The sequence below is a fragment of the Squalius cephalus genome, assembly GCF_949319135.1.
Source record: "Squalius cephalus genome assembly, chromosome: 7".
NCBI lineage: Eukaryota > Metazoa > Chordata > Actinopteri > Cypriniformes > Leuciscidae > Squalius > Squalius cephalus.
This window is the reverse complement of record NC_137128.1, coordinates 15,022,948-15,041,144: the sequence shown is the minus strand read 5'-3', so window position 1 is coordinate 15,041,144 and position 18,197 is coordinate 15,022,948. Positions and strand designations below refer to the sequence as shown.

At 37.7% G+C, this 18,197-nt stretch overlaps 1 protein-coding gene across 1 annotated transcript in view; it reads left to right on the top strand.

The window, feature by feature from the left end:
* acap2a (ArfGAP with coiled-coil, ankyrin repeat and PH domains 2a) overlaps positions 1 to 18,197 on the top strand; it is a 220,598-nt gene that overhangs the window by 65,916 nt on the left and 136,485 nt on the right. Inside the window, exon 2 of the mRNA XM_079875651.1 lies at positions 318 to 375. Within this exon, the coding sequence (XP_079731777.1) occupies positions 318 to 375 (58 nt within the window). The remainder of the gene's footprint in view (positions 1 to 317; positions 376 to 18,197) is intronic.

The following is an 18,197-nucleotide window of genomic DNA, read 5'->3' as shown; positions in this document are numbered from 1 at the left end:
TTACCTAAGAACTTTTACTGCTATTTAGGAGAAGTGGTAAGATCAAATGTTTTGTGAATACGGCCCCAGATTTAGATCATCAGAGAGCTCCATGAACTGAACTGAGTGTCTCAGATAAGAGAGAGCGGTGGGTCCCCAGGACTGGGACTGAAAACCACTGCTCAAATGGATGGAAAAGGGGAAGGCAAACAATTGGAGGCTTTAAATTCGTGCTGCATAAATTCACTTACGTTTTTCCTTCAAATTATTAAAATTAGCATGCAAATTGTTAGATGTTTACTTTGACTATCAAGTCATTTTTGGTATGATGTTTGCAGGGCCACAATAGAGGAAGTGGAGGGAGACTATGGAGAACTGGAGTCAAAACTTGATAAGGTATGTTTTTTTATTACACCCTGTAAAGGCCTGGCATATGAAATATGTAAAAACAAAACAAAAAACATTTAGATACAAAATAAAACAGTTCATTGAACCTTTGCACAAAATATAAAAAATAAATATTTAAAAAGTTTGCATTTGTTTGAGTATCATATTTGGATACATGATGCTTTTATGGCTCATTTAATATGATATAGGTGAATATGGTGCTCAATACTCGAGGAGGAAAAAACACCCTGAATTTTATTCAGAGACCAAAACTAAGCAAAAATATGCAATTTGGTTTGTCACGGGTTTGGTTCCGCAAAAGACAAATGGAGGATCTATGTGCAGCAGGATGGAGTCAATTCAAACATTACAAACAGTTTTTTAAAACATTAAAGACTTTAAAACAACTTTTTCTAGTATTTTAGACATAAATGGAACACCTGAACAAATAGCAATAGCAAAAGAAAATAGTTTTGTAAGAGAAAAATAAATGATTGAGTTAAAATGTTTTTTGCAAAGAAAAATAATCGCAAAAGAAAAATTAAGTATTGAGAGAAAAAAAGTTTTGCAAACAAGAATAAAGAAACACAAAATATAAATAAAATAGCACAACAATAAAGATATAGGCTAATTAATAAAAAAAATCAATAACTGCTGTAAATGAAGCTTAAGAACTTTGGTTCTTTCTTTTTTTTTTTTTATCTCTGCAACGGATTTTTAGCAACAATGATTCTGCACCACATCTTTTCCATGGCCCCAGCTATAAATTAATTTGCTACGCTCCTCTTAATCTGCATTTCAGTCAAGTTTGATCTCGCTATACCGTTTTCCTATTGCGTTTCACTTTATGGCATTGTATTGACATGGGGGTGGAAGTCAAGGGACTGGGGAGTGTACAACGGGCACCATGGCTGACCAGAGGCATGCAGATGGACCGCTTCCTTTTATTTACTAGCATTAAAATGTGCATGGTTTCATTTTGTTAAAAAAAAATGTGTATCAACCAGTGATGCGCGGGTTGATCCAAAATGAGCGGGTGCCTGCGGTCACCCGCGGTTATGAGTCATCCAAAAATATTTTTAATGATATTCGGGTCGCGGACGGTCGGGTCAAATTTTAAAGGAGTGTCTTGCAACATGTTATCTACTACTAACATGTACAAGTTCAAATAAAGTTTTGACAAAAGAGTTTTTATAAAAAGATAAACCTCGCATATTTCAGCCTTTAAATCATTTTTTATAAAAAGAATGAGTCAAAAAAGATAAATTACTGACATTTACAATGCACATTAGCTTATCTTTTATTATTAATAGTAGAATTCGGTCCGATTTTCCCGTGGCATCTGTCGTTGCTATGCAACCATGCACTGCGCTCTCCACAACGACAAAGAAAGAAGTTTTAAGAGCTAATGGATTTCCACCATCGAAAAACGCTTGCTGTAGCTCTGTTACTAGATTTATTTACGGAGAAGAAGAAAAAACACCCGTAGTTTGGGTGCACCCCCATCCATCATGTTGACTCGCTGCGCCTGGAAAAAATGAGCGCGTTGCTTCAATTATTTGAAATAACGAACTTGAGCGCGCAAAAGACGCGATATGTGAACGGCCCTTGGCGAGCTACCTCCAATCAGGCCACGAGCTACTGGTAGCTCGCGAGCTACGTGTTGGAGAAGTGAGAAATCCTTATTTACCTTTTGAATGTTGAGCGTTATTAACTTTTGAATAAATGCTGACGCGGGACAAAATGCCCGACTTCCCAACACGTTGAACTGAGCAATGCCATTGTACCATTTTAATAGGCTACTTTTAAACGCATATAGCTCAGTAATGTCAGTTTTATGTATTTTCTGAGAGGGGGCGGGATTTTTGTTTTGAAAGCCGGGGGAGAGCTCCCCCGCACCCTTAGTTCCTACGTCTATGGCCCAATGACGCTACGATGAGCATTTACTACTTTTAAAAAATGCGGGTCAGGAAGCGGGTCGGGTACAATATTTTCTTTCTTTTTTTTGCGGTCCGAGTTGCGGGCGGGTTAGTTGAAAAACGTCGGTCGGGTGCGGGTTGTTTATACATTGACCCGCGCATCACTGGTATCAACAGCGTTTTTTTTAAGTTAAAGTTAGAGAAACTCACTAATGTGAACGTGTCTGAATTAGCCAGCATCTGTTTATTTCTCTCAATGTGCACACTTTTATACTGTTGATGGATTCTTTTGTTTACTTGTATTAATATGCCTACTTATTGTCCACTCCATAATATTGTACCAGTGTGTGCAGGCAAGCAGACGAAAACACAGAAGAAGGTTCCAACACAAAGTTTACTTCTCATAGGTAGCGATCCGAACAGGCAACAGGGTTACACACACATTGATTATAATGGTGACCGGATCAGGAAATCAGGATACAACAAAATATACTAAAGATAACAAGGTGATAAACTAGACACAGCTGACATAAATTAACTAATAATGATGGTAACTAAGGAGACAGATGAGTGATGGTAATCTGAACAAAGAAGACATGTGACAAATGAAAACAAACTGAAAGTCCATGAAAACGAAAATAAACTGAACAGAATGGTGGCAAGTATGGTGCATTATGAAATTGCACACATACACACCTCTCAGGCCAGGAAGTGGCTCTAATTTTATATATTTTTTGTCTGATGCCTTTCCATTCACCGTTTAATCCCTCATTTCTTTGATCAAACCTGTCACTTCACCTTCTTTGATTTGGTATCAAATGCCCTTCTTTAAAAAAAGAAACATTCCAATGATCTTTACTTTTCAAAATAGCTCAAAAACATAATCGCTCACTCCTGGTAACAGGTGCATAAGGGCTAGCTAGCATGTTAGCTTAGCACAGCATCAAAACACGACAATTTATGAGATTATAGCCATGTTTTGCTCCAAACTCACTTTATAACATCACTCGAGTGTTTGAAATAAACTTGTGATCCGATGTGGCTTCTTATCACTAAATGAGGCAAAAGATATATTATTTTATAGCATTCTTTACTATCACTCTCTCCTCCACCCATAGCTGGTGTGTGGTTAGTGCACTGGCGCCGTTGTTCTGTGGCTGTCATCAAATCATCCAAGTAGATGCTGCACAGTACACACTAAAGGTGGTTGAGGAGAGACCCCCTGATATAATTGTAGCAAAAACGCTTTTGGTGTACAGTAGTACATAGTAAAGTGCAATATAAATGCCTCATTCATTCATTCATTCAATATTTCTCCAAATGTGCACACTTTTGAACTAAGGCCGTGTGTCCACCAAATCCTTTTTACCAGAGACTAGCAAATATTTAGGGGGCAAGCACCGAAGGTGCGGAGGCACCTATTGTATCTGTTCCCGTTCTTCTTCTTCTTCTTCTTCTTCTTCTTCCGCTCTGGGAGTCTATGGCAGCCCATAGAACCGCTTGCGGGAAAGTTATGAAATTTGGCACACTGATAGAGGACAGTCTGAAAAGTCACCATAGCAAATTTGGTGTCTTAAAACCAATCCCTCTAGCGCCACCAACTGTCCAAAGTTTCACTCATGTTTATGCTAATAACTTTTGAACCCTAAGGCCTATCAACAAAATTCTTTTGTCCACTTATTCCCTAGCTCAAGTTAGGGAATAAGTGGCAATAAGCCACTTATTCCCTAGCTTATTCCATAGTTCAACTTCTGAACTATTTGTCCAAAAATCATAAAATTGGTAGGGCTGTACTCAACCAAAGAAAATCTTGGTCGACTGAAGTCCTGAAATTTTAAAATCGACTAAAATCGACTAAAAATTACGTTAGAAAAAAAAACCCGTTAAATTAATTAGATGCGCACTGTGCGCAGGACTTGGTAGCCTTGTTGTCCGCCTAAATGAATTATAAATAAACATAAACAACTAGTAGGCTATTTGCAGTATATTAAATCTTTTTTGACCTAATTATTTTGCACTGAAATGAGTCTGACACTCGAGTTTGTCAGCTCTGACAGCGCTGCATCACGTGCACCTGCGCAATATCATAGATAGCTTATGATTTCCGAAAATAGTACTATGTTGTCAACTAGTGATATCATCACAAGAACTGTTGAGGAATATGCAACATAATTTAGACAATTATTTTTGTCATATGTTATAATAATAAGTTATAACTGTCAGACACTATCATTTCACCGTGCATGTCCTCGCACCGAGCGAGGCTGAACATGAGCTCAGCTTCGCAGCTGAGACACGAATAGACTATTAACTTAAAGCTTTTACTCTTAATAAACACAAAAGGCACGTCCACTTTAATAAAAAAGAATATTTATTAAACAAACCAGATCAAGAGCAGAAACGAAATAAAGTGCATAACTGAAAAATAAAGCATCCTAGGCTCAAAACTAACACAACCAACAGCACAGCGCAATTGCGCATTAGGCTCCAAATAAAAAATAAAAAAGTTAGGTTATCACACTAAAACATTGAAATATGCAAATTCTGATATGTAAATATAGCCTAAGTTACTCAAAACAGACAGGGCAAGCTAAGGCAGACAAGTGAGCTTACCACTTTTAGATGATATGTCATGTTTGTCATCGAGCTGTGGAAAACTGTTGCTTGCAAACTTTGCATTCGACCTTTTTCCTGTTATCAATTTTAACAAAATGCTGCCACACTGTCGATTTCTTTGTTGTTGACATGTTAGAAGAGGACTGACTATTAAACGCTCTCACAATTAAATAAATAATATTCAGCATCAAACCTTCTAGTTATCGCTCGACGCTCTCTCTTGGGTTGGGCTAATCCAAAAAAGGTGAAAACAAGGGGGGTGTTTTGAAGACAGACTGTTACAGTGAAACAAGGGTACTCTGAAAACACCCCCATTAGCAGTTAGTGCTTTATTCCACCTGATGAAATGAGCGCGCCTCAGCGCGGCAAAACTGATGAAATAAACGCGGCAGAAAATCGACCAATCAGAATTTTGGTCGAACCAGAACGTATCGACCAAATAATCGACTAATCGACTAGGACAGTAAAGCCCTAAAAATTGGTCTTGTTAGATTCAGGGCAACATGCCGAGTCGACTGATATCCAATTTTACCATATCGGCCATTTTGACTGTCGGCCATTTTGAATTTTGTGCTAAAATGCTGTATTTTAAGAACGCATGAACGGATTGTTACGAAACTTGGTATGGGTCATCAGCACGATGTTCTGAAGGAGCCTGAGAAGTTTCGAAACAGCGCCACCTAATTTTTTTTTTCAAATGCTTATAACTTTGGGTGTGGTCGACTTATTTTCACGAAACTCATCTCATTAGACTCCTGAATCCTTGCCGAGTCCTACGATACCAAACATGCTAGGTTTCGCCTTACGGTTTGTGTAGCGTTGTGATTTAGCGCTTAAAAAACATTTGGCTATATCTTCGAAACCGTTTGTCCGATCGAGACGAAACCCCCGTCAGAAGTTTGGAAACATAGGTCGATAGCTATACGCCAATGCCCAAATGCAAAAATATTGATAGTAAGCGGTAGTAAAATCCAATCAAAGTCATGTGTCAGTCATTTTTTACGTGTTTTTTCATATAAATGTCTACTCCGAAGCGAATTGAGATATTTTGACCAAAATTGACACAAATATGCATGGGCTCACTCTGAGGACACATAAAAAAAAATGGTGGGACTGAGCCTCTTGGTGGCGATATAACAGAACAAAACATGAAATTCCAATTGACTTCAATACAGTTTTGTGAATTAAAATGCTATACTAAACAAATGCATTGGTGTAATATTACGAAACTCAGAATGTGCCATCAGCACCATCCCCTGAAAGTACCCAAAATATTTCGAGACAGCGCCACCTAGTGATCAAATGTTATGACAAAATTTCCAAAAAGGCTAATAACTTTTGAATAAATCTGGCTTTTGAAATGCCACTGGTCTTAATATATTCCTTGGGTCAAGCCGAGAACACAGATACCAAGTTTTCCTTATTTGGCCGAACTTCCTGTCCGCCATCTTGATTTTCATTCAAAACCTACTTTTTCGAACTCCTCCTAGATCGTTTGTCCGATTTTCACCAAAATCGAATCGAATCATCTCCAGACCGTGCCGACTAAAAGTTATGGATTTCATGTCGATAGACGAAACCATTTTTGTATAGCGCAGCAGCAAAGTTGAGGCATCCAAAATGCTTATAACATATGCTTCCAAATGCTTATAACTTTGGGTGTGGTCAACTTATTTTCACAAGACTCATCTCTTTAGACTCCTGAATTGTTGCCGAGTCCAATGATACCAAACATGTTAGGTTTCGCCTTATGGTTTGTGTAGCGTTGTGATTTAGCGCTTAAAAAACATTTGGCTATATCTTTGAAACCGCTTGTCCGATCGAGACGAAACCACCGTCAGAAGTTTGGAAACATAGGTCGATAGCTAAACGCCAATGTCCAAATGAGAAAATATTGATAGTAAGGGGTAGTAAAATCCAATCAAAGTCATGTGTCAGTCATTTTTTACGTGTTTTTTCATATAAATGTCTACTCCGAAGCGAATTGAGATATTTTCACCAAAATTGACACAAATATGCATGGGCTCACTCTGAGGACACATAAAAAAAATGGTGGGACTGAGCCTCTTGGTGGCGATATAACAGAACAAAACATGAAATTCCCATTGACTTCAATACAGTTTTGTGAATTAAAATGCTATACTAAACAAATGCATTGGTGTAATATTACGAAACTCAGAATGTGCCATCAGCACCATCCCCTGAAGGTACCCAAAATATTTCGAGACAGCGCCACCTAGTGATCAAATGTTATGACAAAATTTCCAAAAAGGCTAATAACTTTTGAATAAATCTGGCTTTTGAAATGCCACTGGTCTTAATATATTCCTTGGGTCAAGCCGAGAACACAGATACCAAGTTTTCCTTATTTGGCCGAACTTCCTGTCCGCCATCTTGATTTTCATTCAAAACCTACTTTTTCGAACTCCTCCTAGATCGTTTGTCCGATTTTCACCAAAATCGAATCGAATCATCTCCAGACCGTGCCGACTAAAAGTTATGGATTTCATGTCGATAGACGAAACCATTTTTGTATAGCGCAGCAGCAAAGTTGAGGCATCCAAAATGCTTATAACATATGCTTCCAAATGCTTATAACTTTGGGTGTGGTCAACTTATTTTCACAAGACTCATCTCTTTAGACTCCTGAATTGTTGCCGAGTCCAATGATACCAAACATGTTAGGTTTCGCCTTATGGTTTGTGTAGCGTTGTGATTTAGCGCTTAAAAAACATTTGGCTATATCTTTGAAACCGCTTGTCCGATCGAGACGAAACCACCGTCAGAAGTTTGGAAACATAGGTCGATAGCTAAACGCCAATGTCCAAATGAGAAAATATTGATAGTAAGGGGTAGTAAAATCCAATCAAAGTCATGTGTCAGTCATTTTTTACGTGTTTTTTCATATAAATGTCTACTCCGAAGCGAATTGAGATATTTTCACCAAAATTGACACAAATATGCATGGGCTCACTCTGAGGACACATAAAAAAAATGGTGGGACTGAGCCTCTTGGTGGCGATATAACAGAACAAAACATGAAATTCCCATTGACTTCAATACAGTTTTGTGAATTAAAATGCTATACTAAACAAATGCATTGGTGTAATATTACGAAACTCAGAATGTGCCATCAGCACCATCCCCTGAAGGTACCCAAAATATTTCGAGACAGCGCCACCTAGTGATCAAATGTTATGACAAAATTTCCAAAAAGGCTAATAACTTTTGAATAAATCTGGCTTTTGAAATGCCACTGGTCTTAATAGATTCCTTGGGTCAAGCCAAGAACATAGATACCAAGTTTTCCTTATTTGGCCAAACTTCCTGTCCGCCATCTTGATTTTCAGTCAAAACCTACTTTTTCGAACTCCTCCTAGACCATTTGTCCGATTTTCACCAAAATCGAATCGTATCATCTCCAGACTGTGCTGACTAAAAGTTATGGATTTCGTGTCGATAGACGAAACCGTTTTCGTATAGCGTAGCAGCAAAGTTGAGGCATGATGCTAAATGCACTATTCAGGCTTTATCTCTGCAATGCCTTGACATATTGACACCAAACTTTGTATGTGACATTGTCACTTCACTCTGACCACATCACATCAGTTTTATAACTGCGCCACCTATTGGTCGAAAGTGATAATCCATTAAATCATATTTTGAAAAAATCACCTGCCTGTAACTTTCTAGTAATCCTGAGGACCTCGATTAGCTTGTTCAGGTGTGTTTGATTAGGGTTGGAGCTAAACTCTGTAGGACATTGGCCCTCCAGGACCATATCCCTGGTATATGGGGATGATCAGGAGGCCATGATGGACAGGGGCCAATGGGCAAATTTGGCCAGGATGCCAGGGTTACACCCCTACTCTATTTCGAAGGACATCCTGGGATTTTTAATGACCACAGAGAGTCAAGACCTCGGTTTAACATCTCATCCGAAGGACGGTGCTCTTTTGACAGTATAGTGTCCCTGTCACTTCACTGGGGCGTTAGGACCCACACAGACCACAGCGTGAGCACCCCCTGCTGGCCTCACTAACACCTCTTAGCCCTGCTTAGCTTCAGTGGGCAACCAGTCTTGGGCTACAGGGTGATATGGCTGCTGGCGTTATAGTTTTTAAAACATACATCTCATGACATGTAAGACTCTAATACCTGCATCGATTAATTTAGAATCAAGTTTTCCTGCAGTGGCCAACTACAAGTCTCAAGTAACCGGTCACATCAAACAAGGCTGTTTCTTTAAAGGTCACATTGCATGAAAATTTCACTTTATGAGGTTTTTTAACCTTGAGTTTCCCTAGCCTGCCTATGGTCCCCCAGTGGCTAGACGTTTTGATGGGTGTAGTTGCTCAGTGTTTGGATGTACAAATGAACACAAAAGTATTTTTTTAGTTCCTTCATCCGAGCCTCTGAAGAACCAGTGGGTTATGTGAATTTCTGATGTGTAATTGTTCAAGTTCAGACAGATAATCTTTCTCTCAAAGTCGTTCAATACTGTTTATGCATCAGCAAATCAAGCCAGTGACTAAACGATCAACTTCACGTCGTTTCTCTTAGTAGGATGAAAATAATCTTACTTAAACTGTGATTAATATATAAACAGAAAGCGATCTCTTTCCAATCGCCCAAGCTGTCAATCACACAGCGCGAGTTTATCTGGACACTTGCCAAAACTCGTTATGAAATCAATGACGCTGTTACACTGCACAACGAAGCTCTTACTGTACTTACCTCATGTTTGCATTGGTGAAATCATTAGTGAGAGTGCAGAAACTGTTGTAATGATAAGATCTTCATTCACGCGATCAACATGCTGTCATCTGCTCGATGCTCATCACTGCAACCTTTTATGTGATGGGAATAGATCTAAATACTTAAACTTCTCACGATTTGTTAATCTCGATAGCTGTAATAGTAAAAACGTATAATAGCTGTAATAGTAAAAGTTTTCGAGAGAGTTCCACATGTAATGCTAGATATTTCATATGCAAGCATGTCAGCCAATCACAGCAGTGGGCGTTTACACTGAAGTCTCACAGTAGACGCCCCTTCAAACAGAGCATTCAAATCAGAGGCTAAAATCAGGCTAGGAAATATGCCTTTTATTTCTAAATTATAACAACTTTTGATCTAAAAAAACTCTTTTCAAATGTAAACATGAGTTCACAGTGGGAATTTGCATTAATCGCTGTTCCAGACTTACTGGGGACAGAGGTTGATTTACATGGAAACATTTGCTAACAATGGGAATTTGCATTGAGTTTACACCTTTGAGAGCAGGATGCCATTTGCCTGGAAGACACACCCTCCTCTGTGTGCGAGTTATCTATAAACTCCTAAATACCTTATTACCTTTTGGTTTGCTTCTTTGGGAATGATACCTTTGTACCAGTCGCACTGAGACATTTCAAATGATACCAAACGTGTAATACGATAATTATTCACATTAAACCATATAGATTCTGGGGTGAATTTTGGTGATCTCAGCATGAGAGAGAAGGAATGGGGGAAGAGGGAAAGAGATGTAGATTAGGATGAGGTGAGACTTGTGTCTTGAATGGTGCACAAGAGTGAGTTCAAATGTTAATTTCCTTTGTTCTCTCAGAGAGTTGTCCTATCTTCCAGTTTTTCCAGTCTTACAAGATCTACATGTAGATGAAAATAGTGTCATAGTCCAGCCTAGTAAGTTCAGTGATGTTTCATTTCTGTTGTAAAAAAGTTAATAATTTAGTTAATCTATACAGCCACTCTGGAGAAAACAGTGATGCAGGCAGATCAATAATATTGTTGAATATTAAGTGTCCCCAACTAAGCAAGCCAAAAGCCAAAGGTGACAAAGGCAAGGAACCAAAAGTCCATCAGGTGACAGAATGGATAAAAAAACCTTGGGAGAAACCAGGCTCAGTCGGAGGGCCAGTCCTCCTCTGGCCAACGAACGAACAGTGTATGATTATGATTCAGGCAGCATTACAGGTCAGAAGTCAGATTGGATCAGAGCATTCAGAATATTTGTGCAGTTCCATCTGGTTGAAGATCAAAGTCACACAGGTATGTTGAGGATATGGGTTTGTTGAGGATCAGTGCAGATGGCTGTCGTGTTGATGAGGCCTTCACAGAGGAGAGTCTAGTTGACATAATCTCTGCTGACACTTCAGGGATGCGTTGTGATCATGTCTAGACGCAGGTCCTCCATCTGATCTGGATACGGCCCGGATCTGGCTGACTACGGTAAACCTCTGGATAAAAAGAGAGACTAATATTAAGCGTAGATGCCATTCTTCTTATGATGTAAGAGTACATCGGATTTTATAGGAAATGTTCCCAGTTCCGGCTGACCTAGTTTATGCAGCCTAACAATCATTTAACTGATTTGAATAATAGAAATTGATAATGTTCTATGTGTATGCCAGGTTAAAGAGTTAAGTCTGACAGTGTGTCTGCTTCTCGAACAATGCTAGGATGACTACTCCAAAGTTTAGGTGCTAAATAGGAAAAGGATCTTTCGCCTGCAGATTATTTTGATTCTCTAGGTATTATCAACTGACCAGAATTTTTATATCGCAATAGATGTGAAAGACTATAATGCATTAAGGGCTCGCTCAAGTATTGGGGAGCTAAACCATTTAGTTCTTTGTAAGTAATCAGCAATATTTAACAAATTATACAATGTTTAATAGGGAGCTAATTGAATGTTGCCAGAACTGGGCTATCTGGTCATACTTCCTGGTTCTAGTAAGAACTCTAGCTACTGCATTTTGGGCCTGCTGGAGTTTGTTTATTAAGCTTGCAGGGCAACCACCCAGTAGAGCATTACAATAATCTAGATAAAATAGAATAAAGTTTTTCAGGCAAGAAAGTAGTTGTTTAAAGCTAAAATCTGGTTTATGCTGGAGTTTGTTTATTAAGCTTGCAGGGCAACCACCCAGTAGAGCATTACAATAATCTAGATAAAATAGAATAAAGTTTTTCAGGCAAGAAAGTAGTTGTTTAAAGCTAAAATCTGGTTTATTTATAAAGATAGCAGCTATTTGAAACTTTTTCAGATCCAGTCAATCACCGGGTGCTCATTAAGCTCGATGGTGTTTTAAGCCCCCAATGGCTCCTTAGAGGCAGCTAACCCTACCCTCAACCTTAAACCTACCCATCCCCACGCTGCCTGGAAGGTGCCGTTGGGGGCTTAAAACACCAAACACCGCTCATTAACCCCACCTGAAACAGCCTAATCTCAGCTAGTCCTTCTGATGTTTGCCGCTGGATCTGATGTCTCAGTAGTGGTTAAACATGAGATATAATTCGTCTTATACATGCAAATATTTCTTAAATATATACATGTGTGTGTATTTATATAGAGAAAATAATTATACACCGTACACACACATGTATTATGTAAAAACAAACTTTTATTTTGGATGTGATTAATCGCGATTAATCGTTTGACAGCCCTAATATTTATAACAAAACGAAACATAAAACACAACCCTGCCTCTTTTTGTTTATATAAAAAAAATATTAAACATATTAATATGTGGTTCAGGCAATATGTGCATATTAACTCTAAATTATCTTCACTGTAATAAAATGAAATATGACATAAAACACAACACTGTCTCTTTTAGTTAATGTCAGTTTTAATTATCAATAATAACAATTTTAAAATATAAGTAAATGGTATAAGAAGCTATACAATAAGAAATAAAGCAAACAATTCAGTCAAACGTACAAAGTCAGCGCTTTAGTAGACTACAAAGGTAAAGTTATATAGCCTAAATATTAGTGCTGTCAATCGATACAAAAAAATTAGTTGATTAATCACACATTTTTTTCTGTGATTAATTGCGATTAATCACAATTAAACACACTTACGTTTTTATAGTTTTATAGTGGTTTATATATTTTATAAAGTAATAATTTCACAGTTAATCTCCAAATTAATGTAGAGGCAACAAAGACAGTATATGTTTAATGGCATCTTTTTATGAATGAAGGTCAGTATCACTAATACTAATACAGCTATTGATGTCTGTATAAAAATGACCACCCCTCCCCCCCACCCCCCATTTTAAACATTAATAGCCATCCAACATTACAGTGTAATTGAAAGCTATATATATATATATATATATATAATCTGTGTATATATATATATATATATATATATATATATATATATATATATATATACAGTGAGGAAAATAAGTATTTGAACACCCTGCTATTTTGCAAGTTCTCCCACTTGGAAATCATGGAGGGGTCTGAAATTGTCATCGTAGGTGCATGTCCACTGTGAGAGACATAATCTATAAAAAAAATTCAGAAATCACAATATATGATTTTTTAACTATTTATTTGTATGATACAGCTGCAAATAAGTATTTGAACACCTGTCTATCAGCTAGAATTCTGACCCTCAAAGACCTGTTAGTCTGCCTTTAAAATGTCCACCTCCACTCCATTTATTATCCTAAATTAGATGCACCTGTTTGAGGTCGTTAGCTGCATAAAGACACCTGTCCACCCCATACAATCAGTAAGAATCCAACTACTAAAATGGCCAAGACCAAAGAGCTGTCCAAAGACACTAGAGACAAAATTGTACACCTCCACAAGGCTGGAAAGGGCTACGGGAAATTGCCAAGCAGCTTGGTGAAAAAAGGTCCACTGTTGGAGCAATCATTAGAAAATGGAAGAAGCTAAACATGACTGTCAATCTCCCTCGGACTGGGGCTCCATGCAAGATCTCACCTCGTGGGGTCTCAATGATCCTAAGAAAGGTAAGAAATCAGCCCAGAACTACACGGGAGGAGCTGGTCAATGACCTGAAAAGAGCTGGGACCACCGTTTCCAAGGTTACTGTTGGTAATACACTAAGACGTCATGATTTGAAATCATGCATGGTACGGAAGGTTCCCCTGCTTAAACCAGCACATGTCAAGGCCCGTCTTAAGTTTGCCAATGACCATTTGGATGATCCAGAGGAGTCATGGGAGAAAGTCATGTGGTCAGATGAGACCAAAATAGAACTTTTTGGTCATAATTCCACTAAACGTGTTTGGAGGAAGAAGAATGATGAGTACCATCCCAAGAACACCATCCCTACTGTGAAGCATGGGGGTGGTAGCATCATGCTTTGGGGGTGTTTTTCTGCACATGGGACAGGGCGACTGCACTGTATTAAGGAGAGGATGACCGGGGCCATGTATTGCGAGATTTTGGGGAACAACCTCCTTCCCTCAGTTAGAGCATTGAAGATGGGTCGAGGCTGGGTCTTCCAACATGACAATGACCCGAAGCACACAGCCAGGATAACCAAGGAGTGGCTCTGTAAGAAGTATATCAAGGTTCTGGCGTGGCCTAGCCAGTCTCCAGACCTAAACCCAATAGAGAATCTTTGGAGGGAGCTCAATCTCTGTGTTTCTCAGCGACAGCCCAGAAACCTGACTGATCTAGAGAAGATCTGTGTAGAGGAGTGGGCCAAAATCCCTCCTGCAGTGTGTGCAAACCTTGTGAAAAACTATAGGAAACGTTTGACCTCTGTAATTGCAAACAAAGGCTACTGTACCAAATATTAACATTGATTTTCTCAGGTGTTCAAATACTTATTTGCAGCTGTATCATACAAATAAATAGTTAAAAAATCATACATTGTGATTTCTGGATTTTTTTTTTTTTAGATTATGTCTCCGATGACAATTTCAGACCCCTCCATGATTTCTAAGTGGGAGAACTTGCAAAATAGCAGGGTGTTCAAATACTTATTTTCCTCACTGTATATATATATATATATATATATATATATATATAATTTTTTTTTTTTTTACATTTATTAGGCTTAAAAAAATATAACTTCAAGTGAACTTCAAACAAATCCTCAAATAAACCCATAATAAACGTCATATTTACCTGTGCCCTTCCTGTCTAACAGGTAGGACATATACTGAAATTGAATAAAGTTATCAAACAGTCTGCAATGCATAAATTATAAATTAAATATAGACTAATCATTAAAGCTACAAACGTTCTTTAGTCAAGAGCAGTGAGTAATTGTCTCTGTTCCCTTTGTTCTTTGATTAACTTCACTGACAGACAGCATTAGTGGCGGTTGCCACTTTAAGACATGCCGCTGCTGACAGAGACGCGGATCTCACACACGAACTTACGTTCATTTATGACTTTATTTAACTCATTTAAGACTGCTCTTATGAGGATACTCGACAAAATAGACATTTTGGCATAATTGTGTGTGTTATTGTTCGTTCAAACGTGAAAGAGAACTCGATTCTGGTGCGCTGTCTGTGCGCACGATACTGGCGCACGTTTTTCTGTGTGTCGTGTGTGCGTCAGCAAATTCACAGACCGTGCGGTCTCTTCTGTCTCGTCACGCTTAAATGGTTTAAAAGCATTTGCATGAATAAGAGCGGGATCATATCATGTAACACTACCCAAAGGATGACAAAAATGTACGTATGCTGCGTTAAATATTTTAACACGTTAAACTGGACAAAAGTTAATTGCATGCGTTAACGTTGACAGCCCTACTAAGTATATAAAGAACTGAAACTTCACTTTGCCCTCAGTCAAATCAATTTGCCAGGGAACAAATTTTAGATTCATGAGACCAAAGATCACCAGGTAGATATATTTATATTATATATAATTTATATTATATATAAATATTTTATATATAAATAACACATTTTCTTAAATATATATATGCATGTGTGTGTATTTATATATAGAAAATAATTATACTCCGTACACAGACATAAATTATGTAAACACAAACTTTTATTTTGGATGCGATTAATCGCGATTAATCGTTTGACAGCCCTAATAAATATACATGCAGTGAAGATAAACAAACACTGTAAAAAAGAATACGCAATATCTAATCATTAAAATTGTGGCAACAGATTGCAAGCAATATTATTAATTACATTTAACAAATTAGAATTGAGTAATAATTAATCAAATTAATTCCTTAAAAGTTTGCCAATGACCATTTGGATGATCCAGAGGAGTCATGGGAGAAAGTCATGTGGTCAGATGAGACCAAAATAGAACTTTTTGGTCATAATTCCACTAAACGTGTTTGGAGGAAGAAGAATGATGAGTACCATCCCAAGAACACCATCCCTACTGTGAAGCATGGGGGTGGTAGCATCATGCTTTGGGGGTGTTTTTCTGCACATGGGACAGGGCGACTGCACTGTATTAAGGAGAGGATGACCGGGGCCATGTATTGCGAGATTTTGGGGAACAACCTCCTTCCCTCAGTTAGAGCATTGAAGATGGGTCGAGGCTGGGTCTTCCAACATGACAATGACCCGAAGCACACAGCCAGGATAACCAAGGAGTGGCTCTGTAAGAAGTATATCAAGGTTCTGGCGTGGCCTAGCCAGTCTCCAGACCTAAACCCAATAGAGAATCTTTGGAGGGAGCTCAATCTCTGTGTTTCTCAGCGACAGCCCAGAAACCTGACTGATCTAGAGAAGATCTGTGTAGAGGAGTGGGCCAAAATCCCTCCTGCAGTGTGTGCAAACCTTGTGAAAAACTATAGGAAACGTTTGACCTCTGTAATTGCAAACAAAGGCTACTGTACCAAATATTAACATTGATTTTCTCAGGTGTTCAAATACTTATTTGCAGCTGTATCATACAAATAAATAGTTAAAAAATCATACATTGTGATTTCTGGATTTTTTTTTTTTAGATTATGTCTCCGATGACAATTTCAGACCCCTCCATGATTTCTAAGTGGGAGAACTTGCAAAATAGCAGGGTGTTCAAATACTTATTTTCCTCACTGTATATATATATATATATATATATATATATATATATAATTTTTTTTTTTTTTACATTTATTAGGCTTAAAAAAATATAACTTCAAGTGAACTTCAAACAAATCCTCAAATAAACCCATAATAAATGTCATATTTACCTGTGCCCTTCCTGTCTAACAGGTAGGACATATACTGAAATTGAATAAAGTTATCAAACAGTCTGCAATGCATAAATTATAAATTAAATATAGACTAATCATTAAAGCTACAAACGTTCTTTAGTCAAGAGCAGTGAGTAATTGTCTCTGTTCCCTTTGTTCTTTGATTAACTTCACTGACAGACAGCATTAGTGGCGGTTGCCACTTTAAGACATGCCGCTGCTGACAGAGACGCGGATCTCACACACGAACTTACGTTCATTTATGACTTTATTTAACTCATTTAAGACTGCTCTTATGAGGATACTCGACAAAATAGACATTTTGGCATAATTGTGTGTGTTATTGTTCGTTCAAACGTGAAAGAGAACTCGATTCTGGTGCGCTGTCTGTGCGCACGATACTGGCGCACGTTTTTCTGTGTGTCGTGTGTGCGTCAGCAAATTCACAGACCGTGCGGTCTCTTCTGTCTCGTCACGCTTAAATGGTTTAAAAGCATTTGCATGAATAAGAGCGGGATCATATCATGTAACACTACCCAAAGGATGACAAAAATGTACGTATGCTGCGTTAAATATTTTAACACGTTAAACTGGACAAAAGTTAATTGCATGCGTTAACGTTGACAGCCCTACTAAGTATATAAAGAACTGAAACTTCACTTTGCCCTCAGTCAAATCAATTTGCCAGGGAACAAATTTTAGATTCATGAGACCAAAGATCACCAGGTAGATATATTTATATTATATATAATTTATATTATATATAAATATTTTATATATAAATAACACATTTTCTTAAATATATATATGCATGTGTGTGTATTTATATATAGAAAATAATTATACTCCGTACACAGACATAAATTATGTAAACACAAACTTTTATTTTGGATGCGATTAATCGCGATTAATCGTTTGACAGCCCTAATAAATATACATGCAGTGAAGATAAACAAACTCTGTAAAAAAGAATACGCTATATCTAATCATTAAAATTGTGGCAACAGATTACAAGCAATATTATTAATTACATTTAACAAATTAGAATTGAGTAATAATTAATCAAATTAATTCCTTAAAAGTTAACCATTTAAAATGAGTAAAATTTACAACAAATTTTTTTTGTAACTTTTTTTTTTTATTGCCAACATTGAAGACACCTGATGTTAAAAAGCAGAATCACTGAAGGAGAAAACCGTAATTTTCACCATTATGGTGATTAGTGTTTGTTTTAGTTGGGCTCTTGACCCTTAAATCATTGACTTTAGATTTTGTTTGGCTGCTGTACCTGAGTTATAACAGCTAGATGAACAACGAGAAAAGGTGATCTGATGGTGTTGGTTGTG